The 22,569-nt window shown below is 41.4% G+C and overlaps 2 protein-coding genes across 2 annotated transcripts in view; both read left to right on the top strand.

The window, feature by feature from the left end:
* Positions 1-4,410, top strand: part of enpp2 (ectonucleotide pyrophosphatase/phosphodiesterase 2) — a 36,239-nt gene extending 31,829 nt beyond the window's left edge. Inside the window, exons 21-25 of the mRNA XM_078251937.1 lie at positions 338-473; positions 1,259-1,336; positions 1,534-1,666; positions 2,399-2,552; positions 3,494-4,410. Coding sequence (XP_078108063.1) covers positions 338-473; positions 1,259-1,336; positions 1,534-1,666; positions 2,399-2,552; positions 3,494-3,664 — 672 coding nt within the window. The 3' untranslated portion in view covers positions 3,665-4,410. The remainder of the gene's footprint in view (positions 1-337; positions 474-1,258; positions 1,337-1,533; positions 1,667-2,398; positions 2,553-3,493) is intronic.
* A 4,173-nt stretch (positions 4,411-8,583) lies between these two features.
* On the top strand, positions 8,584-19,865 carry nod1 (nucleotide-binding oligomerization domain containing 1). The gene is made up of 12 exons (XM_078253612.1): positions 8,584-8,631; positions 12,007-12,203; positions 12,322-12,496; positions 13,286-15,095; positions 15,178-15,261; positions 16,971-17,054; positions 17,172-17,255; positions 17,760-17,843; positions 17,935-18,018; positions 18,108-18,191; positions 18,295-18,378; positions 19,633-19,865. Exons 2-12 carry the CDS (start codon positions 12,027-12,029, stop codon positions 19,703-19,705), a joined length of 2,823 nt encoding a protein of 940 aa, XP_078109738.1. The 5' UTR covers positions 8,584-8,631; positions 12,007-12,026; the 3' UTR covers positions 19,706-19,865.
* Positions 19,866-22,569: the final 2,704 nt, after the last annotated feature.

Here is a 22,569-nt window from a genome sequence, read left to right as displayed (position 1 = left end):
GTTTGTACGTTCAAAAGTAGTTTTAGTCGTGCAACAGAAAACTCAGATTGGACAGATAGTCTAGCTAGCTGTCTGGATTTACCCTGCAGAGATCTGAGGAGCAGTTAACCATAGTCCTCAGAAATCCACCAGAGTTTAGAACGCCAACACAAAGAAAGAGGAAGGGGACGGACATCTGGCAGATCTTCTGGCGGCACCTGAACAATCCCAGAAAAGAAACATCGTAGATATAGGCTAGTTGACCTGTGTGTGTGTGTGTGTGTGTGTGTGTGTGTGTGTGTGTGTGTGTGTGTGTGTCTGTGTCTGTGCGTGTGCGTGTGCGTGTGTGTGTGTGTAGGTGGAAGTGTCCCCTCTGCCTGAAGCCCTGTCTAACTGTGTGCGAGCTGACAGCAGAGTCCCTCCAGCCTACAGTCAGTCCTGTACCAACTACAGATCCGACCGACAGATCAGCTACGCCTTCCTGTTCCCGCCACGTGAGTCCACCTCCGCGGCACACACACTGTCACACAATCCAATCAATATTTTGCATGTTCATTTTCACGTTAATTCATTCGTTAGTTCATTTTCACGATCATTCGGGGTCGTGGATTGTTAATTAGACAAAATCACAAGTATGGCTCCAATACATGTGATGATATTTTGTTACATTTTTTACACTACATGATCAATTAGTCCATTAAGAAAAAAAAAAAGATCTGTTAATTGGCTGTAGAAATAATAATTAGTTACTCTGATATAGGGCTGCAACTAGCGATTATTTTCGATTAATGTGTGGATTATTGTCTGGATGAATGGATTAGTCGTTTGGTCTCTAAAATGTGGATCAGTGTTTCCCAAAGCCCAAGATGACGTCCTCAAATGTCTTGTTTTGTCCACAACTCAAAGATATTCAGTTTCCTGTCCCAGAGGAGAGAAGGAACTAGAACAGATTCACATTTAACAAGCTGGAATCACACGAGTTTTGACTCAAACTGATTAATGGATTGTCAAACTCGTTGGGGATTAATTTAATAGTTGACAACTAACCCATTCATCTTTGACACTCTACTCTGATATGTTGGCTTATATTATTATAGTTTTGAACAAAGGCGCTACACTGGTAACACAACTTCTGCTGGGTGTTTCATGTTTTTTCTAGTCTTATCGTCCCTATCTGGTATGATATCATTTTACTCAGCAGCTTCATCGCTGAGATCTAACAACATAACTGCACCTGGAATGGTTTTTAATCACGTTTCATTCTTTTCTTTATTAACAGAGTTATCCTCAGCCGTAGACAAAAAATATGATGCCGTCCTCATCACCAACACCGTTCCCATGTATCCTGCGTTCAAAAGTAAGTCCATCAGTGATTAGAAGTTTCTTCAAGATGTCTGGAGTCCTGTTGAAACCTTGTACGTTGTGCTTTTCCCAAATCAGTGCTGATGGGATGCAGTGCAATCACTGCGTTGCAGCCCATCTTCCCTGTTTCACTCTCATTTTCCCTCTCCGTCTGTCTCTCTGTTCCCACCCTCCTCCACCTCTCTCCCTCAGGAATATGGAGTTACTTCCAGAGAGCACTGGTGAAGAAATATGCCACCGAGAGAAACGGAGTGAATGTGCTCGTTGGACCCATATTTGACTACGACTATGATGGTGTCAGCGACTCGGCTGAGAAGATAAAAGAGTAATAATAATAATAATAATAATAATAATAACTTTTATTTATATAGCGCCTTTACAGAATTACTGTGGCTAAGCTAAAGGAGGTTGTAGGCTGTGGTTAAACAGGTGGTGTTTACCACAAAGAGCAAGAGTTACAGAGCTACACACACTTTTTTGAAGGTTGAAATGTTCGTGTAGGATTCAGTCTTTAGTAAAAAACATGTAATACACATTACAGTGTCAGATGCTGTATGTGTTAAGATTAGCATCATTATCAGTCCTAGAGATCTCAGCCGTACATGAGCATTATGGTTCATATCGATGCATGAGGAGGACTCAACCCATAAATAAGCAGCTACAGAGCATTAGAAAATAATTAGTCTATATACGACTATTTATTTAGGGGATTGCTCTGGTGCTGCCGGAAATTCTGCCGCATGTCCCTCATTTCCCTCTGTTGCACGACTAAAACTACCTTTGAACGTACACGTTCCACCAAAACAAGTTCCTTCCCGAGGCTATTTTGCAGAAACACCATCATTGAGTCCGGTGCTTAGTGCCGCCCAAGACGATTGTGATTGGTTTAAAGAAATGCCAATAAACCAGAGCAATAAAAGGTCTGGCAATGCGAGACTAGAAAACAATTAACATAGCATGTTTTTGTATATAAAGATAATTTTGTAGCATTGTATATAAAGATAATGCTTTATATGAAAAGTTAGAGCTCAAGTCTTTTGTTGGACCTTTATTGCAGGTATGTGAGTGGGACATTACCCGTCCCCACGCACTACTTTGTGGTCCTGACCAGCTGCTTAGACTTCACTCAGGCCGCAGACTCGTGTAGCGGGCCGCTGAGCAGTGCTGCCTTCATCCTGCCACACAGAGCCAGCAACGACGAGACCTGCAACGTAAGGAACAACTTGAAATCACTTTTTAATAACACTCACATAGAGACCAGCTATGGATACCTCACTCAGAAATAAAAAATGAAAATTTTGCATTATCCTTTCACCTGAATACAGAACAGAATCTAAATAAACTGATTGAATGTCCTGAAAAGATTTGATAGTAAAAACAAAATCACATATTTGAATATTTAATTTGAACATATTTAAATGTAAAAATTATAATGGAACTGAAAAATGTGTTTGTTAAAGGAATAGTGCAACGCGTGAGAGATAAGCTTATTAGAATAGGATGAGAAGATTGATATCAGTCCCATGTCTGTGTCAGAATGCAGTTCGGAAACAGTTAGCCTGGCTCTGTCCAAAGTAAAAAAAATAACCAACATGATTTCCATCTTTGATTTTTTAACCTTTACACACAAAAAAAGTTTTTTGGGGGAAGTTATGTGTTGGAACTATTTCTTGACAAACAACCGTTTGCACTTCTGTGCGGTGTCTCCAGCTCCAGGTTGCCAGATACAGTCAGTGAGCACATGTGTCTGTGCAGGCACAATGGTAGCAAACCTGGCAACCTCACTGCGAAAACACGATGTAACACATAGTCACTGTTGTTCGCTAAGAAGTAGTTCCAGCATGTAACTCCTAATGAAACTACAAACGGTTTTACATTTCTGTTGGTGCGCAGATCAAACAAACCAGAAACATGTTCCTGAGTGAGCGTTTGGTCCGTGTATTTTTTCCCCCTTTTGGACAGAGCTAGGCTAGCTGATTCCCCGTGGTTCCATCTTTTTACTAAGCTAGGCTCACCACATCCTGACGCCAGCTCTGTACTTTACACACAAACATGAGAGTGGTATTGATTTTCTCATCTCACTCTCATGACAATGTGAACTATGTTCCTTTTCTGGAGGGTTACGAGTGCTAATGTTTGTGTGCTCCCGCAGAGCTCGGAGGACGAGTCTCGCTGGGTGGAGGACCTGATGAAGATGCACACAGCTCGAGTCCGAGACGTGGAGATCCTGACGGGCTTGGACCTGTACCGCAGAACAACCCGGAGCTACGCCGAAATCCTCTCGCTCAAGACCTACATGCACACGTACGAGAGCGAGATCTGACGTCTGCTGGCTCTGTTCACATTAATGTTGCTGATCTTTATCAACCGTGGTGGATGTATGTGGTACAAGGAGGAGATGTGATCATCTCTGTTACACTCTCGCTGGATGCTACGGCTGCTGGATCAAGCTGCATGTTCACTGAGCATTTGGTTTAATCTCATTCATTTCATCCATGAAGCTCCAGCTTTTACACCACTGAGCTACTAGCTGTGGTACTGTCCACTGTATTCTGAAAATATAAAGACATGACCGGCACTCAAATCCAATGAAATTACATCAAACTAAAAAAAACTCCACATCAGGAACAACATGACCTACATGCAGTATTATTCTGGCAGACACAGTGCTTAGTTTGTCTTACTTTAGTATGCAGTTTTTATAAGCAAAGGGTATATACAGTATATACTGTATAAATAAAGGGCTAAATTGAATCTATACCATTTATTTTGTGTCATAACGTGTAAATATCAGACAGGTCATTAATGGTCAAGTTTCCTTGGGTTCATGTCTCAATGTAGCAGAAATCTGCAGCAGAATCAGTCTCAGACAAAAGCATCACCTCAGTATTAAGGATTGTTCCACAGGTCTGTGGGACATAAAGCTGACTCATTATTACACGTTGTTCTCATTATGTTCAGTAATTAACAACAAATTGTCTTTATTTTTTGAATGAAATGATAATGAAATGTTGTTGTGTGTGTTTGTGTACAGTGTGTATATGTTGAATTCAAGATATTTTCTTAGTGTGTGTGTGTGTGTGTGTGTGTGTGTGCGTGCGTGCGTGCGTGCGTGCGTGCCTGCGTGTGCGCGTTTGTGTGTTGTGGTGTTGACTTTTTGTTCCGTGCACAAAAACAATAATGTCAATGATAATGAATTATTAATGTATTCCCTAAAACATTTTCCACCTGTGAGACCTATTTATGCTTTATGCTTATGATGACATACTTATGTCATCACAATAAACCAGTGTTTTTACTAAAATGAAGTGTGGTGCATATTAAGTTAGTCCAGCTGTTTTTTTTAATCCATCTTCCAGCTGTGGGCTGCACACTGTGGAGACATGGGTACTCAGCAGTAGTGAAGCATCTAAGCTACAATACAAAGCAGCTTCATATTCGTCTACACGAGCCAGCCAGCAATACTACACTGAAAAAGATCTGTCCCTCTGTCCAGTACTGCCACCTGATGGACACTGGTAGAAGTCCCATCTGAGATGTGAGCTCAGGCGGTTTCCCTGAATAAAACAAGAAAAATGTGTTTTCTGGAGACAACTGTGTGACTCCTGAAAACAGCAGTGACTCAGTGCTAAGCTGTCACACAGCAATGGTGAGAGGGAAGGTGAAATCAACAAGAGTTTGTATAAATAATAAGTAAGATGGTACGGTGTGAGTAGAATAGTCATAGAAGATAGTCTTTAGGTTTAGAGGTTTAGGGCCAATGTGAAAACTGTATGAGTTTCATTTTTAACATTGGCCCTAATCCTCTTCAGTAGTGTTCCTAGCTGTCTGCAGTGCTGCTCCTCATTTAAAGTGAATGTGTTTAGCTGATACGTCTTGTGTGTAAAAACAGCCACTGCTTAGCCTGTGCCCATGGGCCGTTTTGCACATGGAAACCACAGTTAGCAAGGTTCTAACCCTGGAGCTACAGCCTGAATGTAGCCTTTATTTGAATTTTTATGTTTCGCAGTGGCAGAGAGCAATAAGCCGGAGTATATGTTTTCACACCGCACCTTGTTTCATCTCATTTATGATTTTCCACCTTATGAGAGGAAAAAATAAATTCTGACTTTTCCCTTTATTTAGCACTTCCTTTTTATTTCTATTTGCTTTAAATGACATGACATTTTGAGGTAAGACATTTGTTTGTGATAGCATTGCCAGCTTTGAAGTTGAACTCAAAAAACATAAGTCATGCTTATTGTGTGTCTATGTAGATATATTGCATGCAGGTTGCTAGTGCTAATGTTTTAGCTGTTCAGTTGTATTTGTGTGTTTTCTTTGAATTCCAGTATGCCTAGGTCTTGGAAAAGAAAGAGGAACTGAGGGGTGCCTCTCAATCAACACACACACACACACACACACACACACACACACACACACACACACACACACACACACATACACACATACAAAACATTAATAATATCCTACCGAAAGGATTTCATTTTTAAGCATTCATACAGTTTCAATCTTGGCTTATTGCACTTGATACTACAGTAAATGATAGTATCAGGAATGTTATCTTCCAACTTATGCAATTTAACAGGAGTTGTGTATACACACATCAGCCATTTATACTGTATCTGTTTCAGGCTACTGTTGACTGTCTCTGAGACTTCTTACGAAACTGTATTCTTTTTTTATCACATACACAGAGTACAATGGCGTAAAATTGAATTACTGCATTTAACCCATCCTAAGTATTAGGAGCAGTGGACAACTATACATACATGCCTTATTACTCCAGTCTTCTAAAGATATTCCATCATCTGTATCTTCCTTCCATAATCTCAGATTGGATTCTGAGGATGCATCAGACCCAAACACAAACAAGTCACACAAAGATGATCATCACAACAATAATGTCCTATGACTGCTACCTCTAAAGGCTCTGACACACCAACCCGACGGCCGACCGTCAGCAGAAAAGGCAGTCGGACTGATCAGTCTCCCCGAGGTCCAAAAAGTGCCTCAGAACACACCGAAGCGACGCCGACTTGAGCGTACGTTCTCCCGCGTGTGCGAAACGTAATACGTCTCCATAACAGCAGGTGGCGCTAATCTGTATTGTCGCCCAAAAAATTCAAACCGGCAGCTGATTGGACGAATGCGTCACATGGGTCTGGTTTCTCCCGGGGAAAAAAAAGAATGACACACAGCTGGAATATTCTAGATGACACATTGGGTTCTTAGCCTTTGTGAGGTCACTTGTAAGATGGGAACGATGAGGGAAGTGCTTCAACTGGAAATAATAAGACTTTTAAAAATGTCACCGCCATACAGAGAGAGAGAGAGAGGATTTCCAGGTTCATGAGAATGACATGCTGTCTGGTAAATCCTGTAAATACCTGGTGCAGAATGTGAAGGGAGAGGAGAGCTTTGTGAAAGTGGCCTGCTGTGTAAAGTTAGACACAATGGAGAATGTGGCGGTCAAGATTGTGAAAAAACATTTAACCTGGGCTGGTGAAAACGAGGCATCTGCTTTTAAACACATCTGTATCCTCGACCTGAACAAGAGCAACTTGGTGACATTTTTGGAATCCTTTATGCACAAAGGCCACATGTGTCTCGTTCTGGAAAGACTGGACAAAACTCTGCATAACTTGATGAGAGAAAGGGACCGAAGGCCGCTGTGTTTGTCTGAGATCAGAGTGATCTCCCAGCAGATGCTGGTGGCTCTGAATGCCCTCGAGAGCATCGGCCTGCTGCACACAGACATCAAGCCAGACAATGTGATGCTGGTTAACCACAAGCTGCAGCCCTTCAGGGTCAAACTGATTGACTTTGGTTTTTCTACTCCAGTGTCCAGAGTTAAGTGTGGCACCACCATTCAGGCCCTCGGCTACAGGGCCCCTGAGGTCATCCTGGGCCTCCCATTGGACGAGGCTGTAGACATGTGGTCTCTTGGCTGCGTTTTGGCCTTCCTGTACCTGAGCAAGCACCTGTATCCAATCAGGTGTGACTATGAAGTCATGAGAGTCATCGTGCAGATGCAGGGTCAGCCCGGCGATCGCCTGCTCAATGCTGGCATCCATACCAAGATTTTTTTTAGCAAGAACAAAGACTCTACAAAGCAGGTATGGAGGCTGAATACGGGAAGTGAATACGTGCTTGCAACAGGCAAGAAGACCCGACAAAGCAGGACCAATTTCAACAAGTACACTTGTATGGGTGACATGACAAAGGACCACCAGAAGCCGAAAACAGTCACTGAGCATGAGGACACGCAGGCTTTTTTAAGCCTCCTCAAACGGATGCTGCGTGTGGATTCGGCCACCCGGATCAGCCCCGCTAAAGCTCTGAGGCACCGCTTCATCACAATGACACACTTTCCCAGAGACGCTGACCCAGACCCTTATGTGATATCATCCCACGTGAACATGACAGTGTTCCCACCACAGGACTCCCCAGTTGAAATCCACAGCTTTGTAGGCCTACGCTCCAGTGAAGGTTCACACCATGGAGCAGCCAGCTCCAGCTCACATTCCTCAGGTGATGTTGATGACGGACCAGCAGCCTCAGCTTACGGAACCACCACTGGTAATGACACTGGCCCTGTCCCTGCTAGTCCTAATGAGGCCTGTGGCAGTGATGAATGCACCACATGCTTCATCACAGTCCGAACTCGGAGGACGATGCTGCAGAGGAACAGGGAATTCTTCTTCATGATGGCCATGTGTTGCTGCTCTGTAGATGTCAAAGAGTGACATCGTGAATGAATCCCCAGCAATGTGTGGCCTTCCAGCAAGAAAGTCCTCACACTCACACACCTTAATAAAAAAATAAAGTTATATATTGGGGTTGTTTCTTTATTCCTGTTCTTCTACGATTGGCTGTTTTGTAACCACTCAAAAGCACCAAAACAAGTTTCTGTGAGTCAGTGTGTACAGATAGATCACATAGTTAAAAGGGGCATAGGCTGTGTAGGGGCTTATTTTGCTTTTTTCACAGTTTTGCAGTTAGTTATTTAATATTTAATATTTCTTCAGTTCCTTTATTTTCTTGGACCCACGCTTGCACTGTAAAATATGGCTGCACGAGATTGATGTTAACATCCTGTGAATAATTACATCTGGACTGCATAGTAGTTAGTAAAGGGTAGAAGAGTAAAATATACTACATTTCGTGTGCACATGAAAGTAGCACGGTTGGGAGATGTGACGCGGGTGGGGCTTCTGAATACTTTCACTTCCTACAGCAGAAAGAACAGCGGACACACACAGCAGACATGGCGAACACAAAGTAACAGTAAGTTCTTTTTAACACTCTGAAGTGCAGTGTTTACAGCATAGTAATAATGGTTTACAACATATTGACGCAACACAACGGTAGGGTTATTTTGTCGTTATGTAGCTTAGCATTGTGTTTCTAATGGACTGGATAACAGCTGATGTAGCCGCCCGTGTCCTCGCGATTTATTGTCGAAAAATGCTACCTGCCTTTTGTGTTTTTCACAATTTCCGTCTGTGTTATGACATATTTATTTCTGATGTATTACAAACAGTGTTACTGTAAGAATACGTGGAGCATATTTTGGGACAGTTGACAGAGGAGAGCCACTGGGCGTTGTAGTTGATTGTGTGAGTGTGTGTGATTCATAGATACATATTTCTTCACTGAGGGCCTCACTGTAAACACAAAAGGAACCCTTAAACGATTTAGGAACAAGCTGTGACACAGAAGAGGGATTGTTATGTACAAATATTGGGCATTATATTATCTAAATTAGTTTAATTTATTAACAACATGAGCATGTCACATATATACACAGTAAACAACTTTTGGGCAGCTTTCAATCTAACAAACATTGGTGATTTTAGACCCTTTTTAGGGGCGCTAGAGCACCCCCTAATTTTAATCTCAGCCCCCCTAAAAATTATAATAATAAAGACTTCTTTTTTTTTTTTTTAAGTCAATTTTAGTGCTTCAAGTGAGAGTTTGCGAACTTGTCTGTTAGTGACAGAGGACAAACAATCACAGGTTGAAAGGGCTTGAAACAGGTTTAATATCCTGCTCATATCCTTGTCTCCAATGCTATGCACCTGTAACCCAGTCAAGGAAAGGGTTAACACAAACGTAGTGTTGGCCAATCAGAGGAGGTTGTGCCAGACTCCCTCCACTAAAATTGCTAAATGTTAGAACATTGTGTGAAATTGGTTGTCATTACTGTGACTTATAAAGTGTCAGGTTTAGTTCCATCGTAGTGTTAATAGTGTCAAAAAACTTTAGCTGACGTTGTTGTTCAGTCTCAGAGATTATCAGCTAATGAAATTACTGATTTAACAGGGGGAGTTAACACTTTTGCATGGCACTGTATCCCTGTCACATTCTCATCAGGGGCTGAGCCCCCTTAAAGGTCTGATCCTAGAATCGCCCCTGCTAACAAAGTTCTTGTTAGAAGCAATTGTGTGTATTTCTTTTGGAACAATATGCTTATTAACATTTTACACAATGAAGCACGTGTGTACACACACTGTGTTCACTTCCAAATGTACAGAAGTGTACTTCAACCACTCAAATCTACACTGAGGTAAAGATGATGGAAACAAAAATTCAAACAGACAAACAGGAACAGCAAACAGAAGTCAAAAGTAGGGCTGCACAATATGTCGTTTTTTTTTTGATATCGATACAAATATTTGGTGATATATATATATATATTTTAAATCCAGAAACGTGTAACAAAACATAACATACATAACATTACTTATTTGTAGTTATTTATGAGTCCTCACTAAAATAATGATTATGCAGTTTAAAAATAAACTTTTATTGTTTTATTGTCACAACAGAACAGGGGAACATCAAAATATATTAAAGTTCTGATAAATAAAATGTATAAAAATACAAACATAAGATATGAAACTTAATTTCCTTTGAACAAAAACACAATAACAACAACAAAATCAAAGAGTGTTGCCAACAGGGAGGTTGTAGAGCCCTCTGGTGGACAAACTATGCAACGCCAACACTCAGAACATGGTTGAAGGGTGTTTCGTCCGTTTTTATGTTATTTTTAAAATATTCATTTATTGGCCATTATAAAGGCCATTACCGATAGTTTGGAAAATGCCTAATATCGGCCGATAACATCGGCCCGCAGATATATCGGTCAGGCTCTAATTACAAGCTTTACATTAGTCAGTACTCAATTCTCCTCTTCATCTGCTATCTCCATACCTTTTATGTCTGTGTCTATTAACTGTAACTTACTGCCAACACTTGAACCAGTAGGATACTGATCAGCAATGTTTTAAAGACTAGCTATTCCTGCATCAGACTCAGGTCATGTAACCAGTGTTGTAATGTAACTAAGTACAAATACTTAGTTACTGTCCTTAAGAAGAATTTTCACGTATCTGTACTTTACTTCGTATTTTCATTATATCATTGGAAACTTTCACTTTTACTCCACTACTTTTCCTAAATAAAATGTATACTTTTACTCCGATACATTTCCCCTCAGTGTCTTCGTTACCTGTTACATACAAGTAATATTTCCGTGCGTTGGAGTGAACAAAAACTTCCATTTCAGTTTTTCCTCTCTGTTGATGTCAGACTTTGAGTTAGATGTTTAAGAAGTGTGTGGAAACCCTGAATATTATGATTTAAGACAGCAACAATAAAGTTCATTATCAAAGTTTTTCTTTACTTTTACTTCTAATAGTTAAGTACATTTCATATCAGAAAATTACTTTTGATACTCAAGTTCAGTAAATATCAGCTACTTTAAGACTTTTACTCAAGTAATGTTCTAAAAGGTGACATCAAAGGTCCGATGTGTAGGAATTTCTCCATCTAGCGTTGAGATCATATATCGCAATCAACTCTCTCGCGCCACGCAGTTCAAAGTACGTATTACAGCTTCAAAAAGCCGGTCTCTTGCTCTTTTCAGTATCCTTTTTCTTTTTCTGTTCCTGAAATTTGGATTTTGAATATGTGTCCTCCATGTTTCCTTCTTCAAACTCCCCGGGGCCGGGAAGCAACAATACCCATTAGCAGCATTAGCAGCATCTGGGAGTTTATCATGTGACAGCGAAAACGTGAAAGGCGGAGCAGTATGTCCTGTATGTCCCTTACCGCCTAACGTAGTTCAAGATGGAGCATGAATATGGAGCGTCTACCCCAGTTCATGCAAATGCAAATGTAGAATTTCAAGCTAATAGGAAAACTTGGAATTGATGGTGGTGGTAAATATTCATGAAAAAGGACAAGTTTGTAAACGGGCAACACAGATTTTGATGATGAACAACTAAACACGTTACGCACTGGACCTTTAACTTCTACCAAAGTCATTTTCTGGTAACATACTTGTGCTTTTACTCAAATATTGCTTTCAAGTACTTTGTACAATGCACGTAAAGAAGAGTTCAGACATTTTAAATTATTATCTGGACTCATCAAAACAATTAGCCTACAGATTTATGCCATTATCATTGGCTATGGGAGTCCGATTACAATATCTGTGATGATCAGTGTGAAGACTGCATGTTGGAAGATGTCAACCATTGTGGCTGGTCTTACTGTAATTTGCGGATCTAAAATGGGATTCTAGAGAGAGTTAGACAAGATAAAAGGCTTACAGTACAGTTTAGCTGTCCTGTCATCTGTAATCTCACACAGGTGACTGTTGTGCAGCAAATATGGGTCAGATAGAAGAAGCCCGGGCGTCGTGCCTTGACACCCTCACCTACCACAGAGAGCTGCTGGTGTCCAGGCTGAGGAGCGTTCAGTGCATCCTGGACAACCTGTTGGCCTGTGGCTTCGTCTGTGAAGAAGATGTTGAGATCGTACAGCGAACCGGCACCAAGCCAGAGCAGGCAGGAAAACACATCTACAACACATTGTCTTATCTCTCTGTAAAATATCCAAAAATAAAAAGCAAAGTTTGTGAAATTCTCACCAACACAGATCTTCTTTCCTGCAATTGTTTTCTAGGTGCGCAAAATCCTGGATCTAGTCCAATGCAAAGGGGAGGAGTCCTGTGAATACTTTATTTACATCATATATAAAGTATGTGACGCATACATAGACCTGCAGCCATGGCTGAAAGAGATCGACTACAACCCGAGCAGGGATGTTACAGTGATGACAGTGGTTAACACAGATCCCAGTAAGTGTTACTAATGCTGTTCTAGACCACCAGATGTTCTTTTATTTATGCTTCATAGGTATCATGTAAGGGTGTTTGTGTTAGAGAGTTAGGTTTGCTGTGTTGTAAGATATACAAACAACAAGTCAATCACAAATGAGGAACACATGGCTCAGTTTGTGGTTCTACAATAAATCATTCATTCAACCTTTATTTAAACTCAAGAGATCATTGAGGGGCGGCCCTCATTTACAATGACATTGAATAAATCCAACCTTCATGAAAGTTATCATTTTCAATTTGGAGGTCGTTTTTGTGATGCTGTTATATTGTATTGCATCACACAGAGACGTGTTTCTGCTATTCTGTCCACCCCGTTGCAAGAAGAATTTCTACTTTTGCATGCTTCAGTAGAAGTACAGAAGCAGCAGAATTTACAGCAGCTAATTTTGATTAATTACTGCCGTATTTTAAAATGAATGGAACCATCATTTACTAAATGAACATCATGCTGTATTGAAGAAGACTTGAAACTAGAGATTGAGACTCATTATGAAAATGTTTACTGAGAAGTAGGCTCATTTTCTCATAGACTTCTATAGAAACAGACTTCTTTTTGGAGCTAGGGGAGTCGCCCCCTGCTGGAAATTAGATAGAATGGGCTTAATGGGATGGGATAAACCAGGGCACATTTTTTTCCCATCTCTCAGAATGCTGTGTGGACTAGCCAGACCTTCCTCCGCAGCGCTGTGGAGAAAGGTCTGGCAATGCGAGACTAATATTGCACTAACTGACTGTGTACCTCCTCAGTCAGCAGGTACTGTGAGAAGTTGAGGCATGAGATGATCCGGGACACGTGCTTCATCATGTCATATGGCCAGCAAGAGGAGAGCCGTCTGGAGGACCTCTACACTGACACACTGATGGAACTGTTGAACGACTGCAATGAAAGTTTGGGCTTCTTAGAGAGTCTGGACCAGCTCCTAGGAGACCATGCGGTCTTCAATCCCCAAGGGGAAACCATCTATGTGATGGGGGATGCCGGTGTGGGAAAATCCATCCTCCTACAGAAGCTCCAGAACCTCTGGTCCAAGAAAGAGCTGCAGACGGACGCCATCTTCTTCTTTAAGTTCCGCTGTAGGATGTTCAGCATCATCAAGGACACAGAACAGATCTCCCTCCGAGACCTTTTGTTCAAATACAACTGCTCTCCAGATCAAGATCCAGACCATGAGGTGTTTGACTACATCCTGCGCTTCCCGGAGAAGGTTCTTTTTACATTTGATGGCTACGATGAGATTCAGACGAATGACCTGATGAATGTTGCTGAAGTGGTGTCTCCAGAAGCTAAGGCACACCCCCTCCAGCTGCTCGTCAGCTTGCTCTGTGGCAAACTACTCCAGGGCTCCCATAAGGTGCTGACGGCCCGGACAGGGACCGAGATCCAGAGTAGGGTGATCAGGAAGAAGGTGGCTCTGCGCGGCTTCTCCCCAGCTCATCTGAAGACCTACATCCATCTGCACTTCAAGGAGCAGGAGCACCGAGAGCTGGTGTCAGTCCAGCTGGATGCTAGCCCCCACCTCTGCGCCCTCTGCTCCACCCCGCTCTTCTGCTGGATTGTATTCAAGAGCTTTAGGCACCTGCACACCATGCATGACAGCTTCCATCTGCCTGAAACCTGCATCACACTCACGGACATCTTCCTGCTGCTGTCTGAGGTGTTCCTCAGCCGCTCAGCCTCGTCTGCACCATCCCTGCTGAAGAAAAGCACTCGCTGTGCCTCCGACACATTCAAAGCCGGGCTCCGACCTCTCGCAGCATTTGCCAAACTAGCACTTCAGGTTTTGGAGAGAGGTAGCTTCATTTGCAGCCAAGAAGAGATCAGTGCGTGCGGCCTGAAAGAGGAGGACCTGACCCTGGGCTTTCTTCGACCCGTCAGTGAGTATGATGCCAGTGGAGGCCCTGCTACATTTGAAATCCTTCATATCACCCTCCAGTCTTTCCTGGCGGCATTTGCTCTGGTGTTGGATGAGCAGGCTGCTGCCAGCTCCATCCTCAAGTTCTTCACCGAGTGCAGCAGGAAAAGAGAACCGTCCTGTCTGCCTTTTGACTTCTGCATCTGTGGCTCCTCAAAGTCCAGTGAAAAGCATCCATTTGCAACTAATGACCACCTTCAGTTCACTAATCTGTTCCTGTGTGGACTGCTGTCCAAGGCTCACAGCGGCCTGATGGAGCATCTGGTGTCTCCAGTGTTATTAAAGAAAAAACGGGCCTTACTGAAGTCCTACCTTTCCACCAGTGTAAAGTCCCACCTCCATGGCTTACCCCACTACAACGGCGAAGAGGGCAGGAAAGTTCATGTTCTGCCCAACTTCCTGTGGATGCTGAGGTGCATCTTTGAGACGGGGAGCAAAGACATCGCTCAGATGACAGCGAAAGGCATCACAGCGGGCTTCATCAAGCTGGGCTACTGTAACGTGTACTCAGGGGACTGCACGGCCCTGAACTTTGTGCTGCAGCACCGGCAGAAGCTGCTGGGCCTCGACATGGACAACAACAACATCAGCGACTATGGGGTGATGCAGCTGAGGCCCTCCTTCAGTAAGATGACGGTAGTGAGGTAAAAACTACAAACATGTTTAAACTACCTTCTAATCTCCATCATAATGTCTGTAACTCATCTAACCAAAGAGTGTCTTCAGATTGTGCGTCAACCAGCTGTCTGACAGCAGCATGGAGGTTCTGGCAGAGGAGCTGTGTAAGCACAAAGTGGTGGAGGTCTTGGGGTGAGTAAGATACATGTGTACCAGATGTGGAAGAAATATTTAGATCGTTTATTCAAGTAAATGTACCAATACAACAAGAATACTCTAGCTGTGTTGGAAACCGTTCCCTCATTCACTATTCCTTATATAGTGTTTTTAAAAAAGTAAACTACTGTATATAGGGAACGACCAAACCAGATTCCAGACACTGAAAACACATTGTTGCGTGACTTGCGTCAGTAGATGGGCCGGTTATTTGTGTGACGGAGGTGGACACGCCCAGCATCATGCATCACGAAACTAAAATACTTCTAATACGTCCCTGAAACAAAGCGAGCACTCAGGAGGATAGTAAAGGTTGTATATTATATATGCGCCATGTTACATTTTCCACTGTTTAGAAACCAAAGCTCCATTTTCCATTTTCCTTCTGCTTCTTCTTCTCCTCCGGGAAAACACGAGTTTCATTGAACGCACCGGCTGTGTTGTTTCTCCGACGGCAGCTGCAGATTGTTACATACCGGTGTTGAATCCTCTACAGTAAAACACAGTCACACTTTACACCGTTTAGCGTTAGCTGTCAGCATTTTAACCGTGTTTAATCCAGCTACTAGCTAGCGGTAGGCTAACGTTAGCTGCTGTTGAGTATTGTGTTAACTAGCGTCATGTGCAGCGGGGTTTGTGTTTCCTGTAACGTCTGTTTCAGAGCAGCAGAGAGAAGCGCAGACATATCAGTGGCACCAGATTTTCGTCTGTATGCAAACGTCAATATGGAATGGATTCATCTGCGTTAATTTTTTTAGCGCATTATTTTTTCTCAGATTAATTAATCAAAATTAACGCGTTATTTTGACAGCCCTAATATATATATATGTATATGTATACATATATATATATATATCATTATATATATATACCATTAGATTGTAAATACAGATACATCAATGAATAAGCAGAGTTTTACTGTTGTAGCTGCTCCAGGTGGAGCTAGTTTTAACTACTTTAAATACAGCTAGTTTAGTCCAGTTGTTCCAAACCTAGGGGTCGGGTCCCTTCTAAGGGTCTCCAGATAAATCGGAGGGGTTAGTAAAGGGTCATGATGGTGATGATTAATGGGAGAGGAAAGAAGAATTTCAGCTACTGTGTTCATTTGTTGGATGTTTTTCTAGTTTTTAGGAGTCTTCTTTGAAACTGCTAACTCATAGACATCTGAAACAGGGCCCCAACTTGTTTTTTCAAAAGGGTCAAAAGCCAAAAAGGTTGGGAACCACTGGTTTAATCTTTAAAATGCCTTGTCTTTTTTCAAGATTATCATGTGCTTTTTATCTAAAATTGTGATCTGAAATGAAACAAGCCACTCTAGCTGTGATATAATTTGTTTTAAAATGTAAGTATCTAAACTGTATGCAGTACTTGAGTGAATGTAGGTGGACACAAACATCCAGTCGGAGTTTTCACATTTTTCATGGAGTTATAGATCATCATCCAGTATGTTAGGAAGAGTTCATGTTGCTGGATTGAAAGCTCATTGCTGACTTTTGGAAAACATTCTGATTTGACATGTTGGTCCCTAGGTTACGTAACTGTATTTTTGGCAACACAAATGCCAACTAGGAATTATGGTAGGCTACTTCGCTAACAATTGTTAGTGTTTCATAAAGTCAAATTCTGCTTTGTTTTTCTGAGTGTGAAACAGAATCTTTTACCTTCGTTTGTATTTGTGTCCTCAGGCTTTACAACAACAACATCACAGATGTTGGAGCCAAGCTGGTTGCTCAGATAATTGAGACATGTCCAAAGCTGCGAATCCTCAAGTATGTTTCTAACTTGTACCAATATCACATTAGAATAATATAGTAGTTATAATAATTGTAAAGTTAATATGTCATGGTCTCTTAAATTTATGTTGACATTTATTTCTTTGTCCTTAGGTTTGGTAAAAACAGGATCACTGGTGTTGGTGGGAGGTTTTTGGCCAGTGCGATTCAGAAGAGCACTTCTATATTTGATGTGGGGTAAGACTTGTTTGCTGATGCAGGATGTTGTTGTCCCGCTGTGCTCATGAAAGCAGTGGGAGCAACTAGAGATGATTAATGGAGGAATGTTTCAGATGGTGACAAAAAAAAAATGTTTTATCACTATTTCAGGTGACACAAAACATACGTAACGTGTTATTTAAAAAAAAAAAAAAACATAGGCGTTACTTATATGTGATGATGTAACCCAAATTTGCAAAACCCTTAGAATACATCCAAGATAAGTTGCACAATTCTCCAAGCGTTTTGGGCTAACTTGACAGGCATCCGGCCCGGGCATTAAAAACCCTAAGTGAATAACAATGTTAAATTAGAGAGGACTTTTATCTTGATGGACGTGTGTGTGCATTTTAACGAGAAATTAAAGCATGAAAAGGATGTCAAATTAATTATTTCTTGAAGGATTAAGTAAGGCAGACCCTTTAAGTGGCACCATGCTTCCTGATGTGGCTCAGACAACGGTTTTGATGTGTTTGCTTGCAGAATGTGGGGGAACAGCGTCGGCGATGAGGGAGCAGAAGCATTTGCAGAAGCTTTGAGGCGCCACCCCAGTCTGACCAACCTCAGGTGAGAAGGCAGCTACCTATAGCGACAATAAAAACCTGCTGATTTAAACTTATTGATTAAACGGAGTAGTTACTGTGTTTCTGTGTTCTAGTCTCGCAGCCAATAGCATCACTACTAAAGGTGGGAAGTGCCTGGCAGAAGCGCTGAAAGAGAACAGTGTCCTCAGGATATTCTGGTAGGCCGGTCGCGCAGTTTGAGCTCAGAGATTTCACGGTTGTAAGAGAAATACTCTGTGTAGAGAATAACCTGTTTGTGCTGCTGCAGGTTGGTGCAGAATGAGTTGACTGATGAAGCAGCTCCACACTTTGCCCAGTTGGTCCAGGCGAACACAGGTTTATGCCACCTCTGGTAAAGAAAACACCCATGCATGAACACACTCTGTATTCACTCACATGCTGTCTCCATGGCTGAGACTGTCTGAAACTCTCCTGCTGTGTATATTTGTGTGCAGGTTAATCAGCAACCAGTTCACTGTGGATGGGATCAAACAGCTCGCTGAGGCCCTTACTCACAACACAGCACTCAAAGAAATATGGTGAGGATCAGGTAGTGCTCTTCCTTTTCTCTACTGGCCTCCAGATGGTGTGGACCAACATTTTCACTGAGCCTTCCATCTGTGGTAACACTGAATTTAATTCATTTATCAAAATGATAGAAGATTTCAGGAAAAAAAGACAGAAAGACTCACAGTTTACGTGAGACTATGTAACATTACAGCAGCAACGTGATCATTTCACGATAAAGCTGAGTACTTTAACCTACTGTAACAGGTGAGTAAACTGACAGCAATATCTACTTTTAGGGATTAAGTGAAGCCGAAGCTGAAAAACATGTTTTTTTTGGTCATATTTAACCTTTTCATTTGTAGGGAAAACAAAAGTTACATGCTCTCACCCTAATGTTGCAGTGATATATTGATGTTTATAGGGAGCTTGTAAAACTTTTAACAGGCCCTATGAAATTGCATATATGTCCTTCCTTAATGTGGTGTATTTCCTGTGTGTATTTCATTGTCAATTACAAACCCAAGGGACATTATTATTTAAGGTAGGATAGCTGGTAGGAGGGCAAAGGGGGGCTGGGTTTTCAAACATATTTAGTTGTATTGGATGATAGATATTCAGCGACTATGATCAATATTTTTATCACAACAATGTACCAAATGACAATGTAATGACAGTGTAAAATGTGCCACTCGTAGTGATGAACCTACAGTGTGCTATCGTCTGAATGTGCAGCTCCCCTCGTCTTTACAGAGCTTTATACAGTTTCAGCTCATTGTTTATCTGTCTGACCCACAACTTTACTGTTCTGGTTCACTCTCAGCGCTCATGGCGGCGTTTTCAGAGAAAGAAAGCTGTGAAAAGCCACAGAACTCTACCTGCTCAGCAGCAAACAGCAAAGGGACAATCAGAAACAAGCTGGTGAACATAGCGGAACATTTTGCAGCTAAAGAGACATATCTTTCCCTCAGGAGCTGGTAGAAAAACTAAAAACAGCTGAAACAATGAGAATATTGGACTGACATTAGGAACAATATCTACTGTAAAAGCAGTCCTTTGCTGTTGTCACGCTCTACAGAGTGCTTTGTATTCTAACACCAACCTGTCTGGGTGTGTGCTGATGCCCTTCATGTTGAACCACACACTGAATTCATGTGAATGTATCTTAAAAGACAACATGGGTTGGAATTGATAAACATAAATAGTTATATTCAATGCTTACTCAGTGTAGGAGTTGTAGAAGTAATTTGAATGTGATTGATGTGTGTGTGCTCCTGTTCCCACAGTGTGAAGGGAAACCAGCTCTCTGAGGAGGAAGAGAAACAGTTTGTGGCAGAGAAAAGGCTGCGGTTCCACTGATGGGCACTCACGTGAGACATTCATGTGTTGCTGAGAAATGTCTGTATGGCACAACAGATGTAGTGTATGTTATGTTATAGGGCTGCACCATATTTTGTTTCATCTTCTACATCACGATGTTGACGCTAAAACTTTTTTGCTGCTTGATAGAAAAGTCAACTTTCACAACGTGTGTATGTGATGGAACGTTAGTCCGATGGGGTTTATTGTTATGGGAAGTGAGGCTCTCCCGTGTGTAGAAAAGTAGCGTAAGCTGCCGCTGACACAGTGATACACATGCTTTTCCATGGGTAGTGAAGCTCCAGTAGTCAGTGTTTTATGTTGGCTGCAAAGACAAACTAAATCACCTGATTAATGCAACGTTATCAAGACGTCTCCCGGCCATTTTTCACCGCAGAAAGCTGCTACCAGCCAGGCTAAAGCTAACATAGTTAGCCTAAAGAAACAAGGGGTCCCAACTAACGTTATGGTTCGGAGCTGCGACGCTGGAAACGTAACACTAATCTACAACAGCAGCCTGTGTCTGATATAACATAATTTACACTGATTTAAGTGCTGTTGGATACACAGTTTGTTGCGAGAGTGTGACATGCAGGCTCTGCATGCACAGCCAACCACCAATCATGATCAATTTTAATCAATTTATCAACAACCAAAGCAGGCCCCGCTAGTCGACCACAACCTGACATTTAGAGGAAGCAACATGCATTAGTAATATCATTCACTTTAGCCTGGATTGATAGTATTATATGAATCATGAACCAGTGTATTTAACTAGCTAATGTCCCTCTCTAAAACCACTTCAGAAGAGTAGTCACAGCCTTACTTGCTTTGGTTTTTGTAAAGCATTAAAGTTCAACAAAGACTGGTTCACATTAGAAAAGTTACTTTTTCATTTTTATTTTCTTTGTAGATGCACTCCCCTACAACACCACCCCAGTAGTTGAGAATGATTTATTTTTTCCAAATAGCACTATTCATGTCATCTTGTAAAAATTAGTCTTTTTTCATATCACAATATATATCGCATGGAAAAAATATCGCAACGTCAGTTTTTTTCCAATATCGTGCAGGCCTGTTATGTTATGTTATGTTATGTATGAACAGTGTGGTGTATTATTTCAATTTCACCTGGCTGCAGCTGTTTGGCTGTGGGCACAGAGCCTGACTATAATGTAAAGGAAAATGTATGAGTATGTATGTGTATTGATCACATTGATCATTGTTGATGAAATCATTTCTGGACTCGGTTTCGTGTCGGAGATGTTTACCTGAAATCTCGACCAAATGTTTGACATTTGACAACCGTGACTGTTACGAAAAGGGAAGTAATAACACTGATGAAAAAAGGAAAAGAGTTTCTTCCTCAGGAACCTGTGTGACTTTAGGTGCATGTTTTGATTTGCATGCATATATGAACAATAACTTTATTCTATTTATTATTTGACTGTTACGACTTGACGGAGCTGTTAGCTGATGGTATGTGTGGCGGTGTACTTCAGTGTGAAGAGAGTGAATCATGTTTACTGTTTGTGTGATAGCTCTTTGTGCAGAGGTATACAGAAACCCTTTGGCTACTGGATCCAATCAGAATGTGTTCTGCATGACATCAGCGAATTCATTTCTCCTGATGGACTCTGGTGAATGAGAACAAAACATGGAGCTTAGTTAAATCAATAATTGGTTTTATTCTCGCTGACCTGTTTCCCTCTATAGATCTTTTTTCACAGCAGGCAATTTAAAGTAACTAGCAGGAAAGTGCAGGTAGAACTTATAAAATGAATTATGGCTCTGTTCCATTGAAGTGTTCCAATAATCTACAGAAACTCACACACCTAAATGAAAGGCAGCCAATTAGCCAATTAAATCTGTGCGTTTGTTTACAGCTATATGTCAAAATGTCTGCTGTGTATCCTGGTTAACATCTTCCAAAGCTACCATTCCCTCTCATACAGGAGCGAATCACTAATCCTAATGCCTTTTTAAAGGGGCACTCAGGGACTTATCACTGCACTTCCATACAGTAAGGGGACTTGCGAGAGACACATGCAATAAATAATGGTTAAAATTGAAGTAGCATATTCTAGGATATACTGATTTATAGTTCTTAGTATGGGTCAAGCTCCAAAAACACTGGATACTCAATGCATTAGAACCTCCCTGCCTGCCCACATTGCTAAAGACCTTTACATGGTAATCAATGAAGTGCCTCTTTAATTCAACTGTTGAATTGGACCGCCAGCACAATCACGATCAGTCGTTGAGCCCCTGAAATAAAGTGGCCAAACGTAAACTTCTTCACTGAACCTTCACTAAGCTCCATGTTTGACACATTTGTATTTGAATTGGAATAAAACACTTCATGCTGAATAAACCGCACAAAATTAACGAGGTATAATAATTCCATAAATACACGAGAATGATTGGTCTCCAAAGGTTTCACTCTTAATTTATTTTTGTATGCAGTTTTACAGAAAATAAATATTTTAACATATTGTATGTTTCTTATTATTTTTTGACCATTATAGATTGAACAGCACACAATCTCAGTTACATTTCATTAGATAATGATTGTTGCGGCTCAGAACTGGCAAGAAATAAATTAATTATTAAAACGCCCCAAAGTGTGACTTATCCTAAACTTGCTCATAGGGTTACTATTAGGACTGTATCCTCCCAGTTTATTTCAAAGACCTAACATACAACTCTCCTAGTCCGTCCCAAACCTGAGCCAATACATCACTGTGTTTCTTTCAAACTGTATGCACAGGATTTCTCACTACATGTGCAAAAAGAGGAAACCCCGACCAGATGTAAAGGTAGTTGCAAAATAAAATGTTTGTGTCAACACACAGTGTAGAACA

The sequence above is a fragment of the Sander vitreus genome, chromosome 6, assembly GCF_031162955.1.
Source record: "Sander vitreus isolate 19-12246 chromosome 6, sanVit1, whole genome shotgun sequence".
NCBI lineage: Eukaryota > Metazoa > Chordata > Actinopteri > Perciformes > Percidae > Sander > Sander vitreus.
The sequence above is the reverse complement of the archived record's forward strand: the minus strand, read 5'-3'. Positions and strand labels throughout refer to the sequence as shown.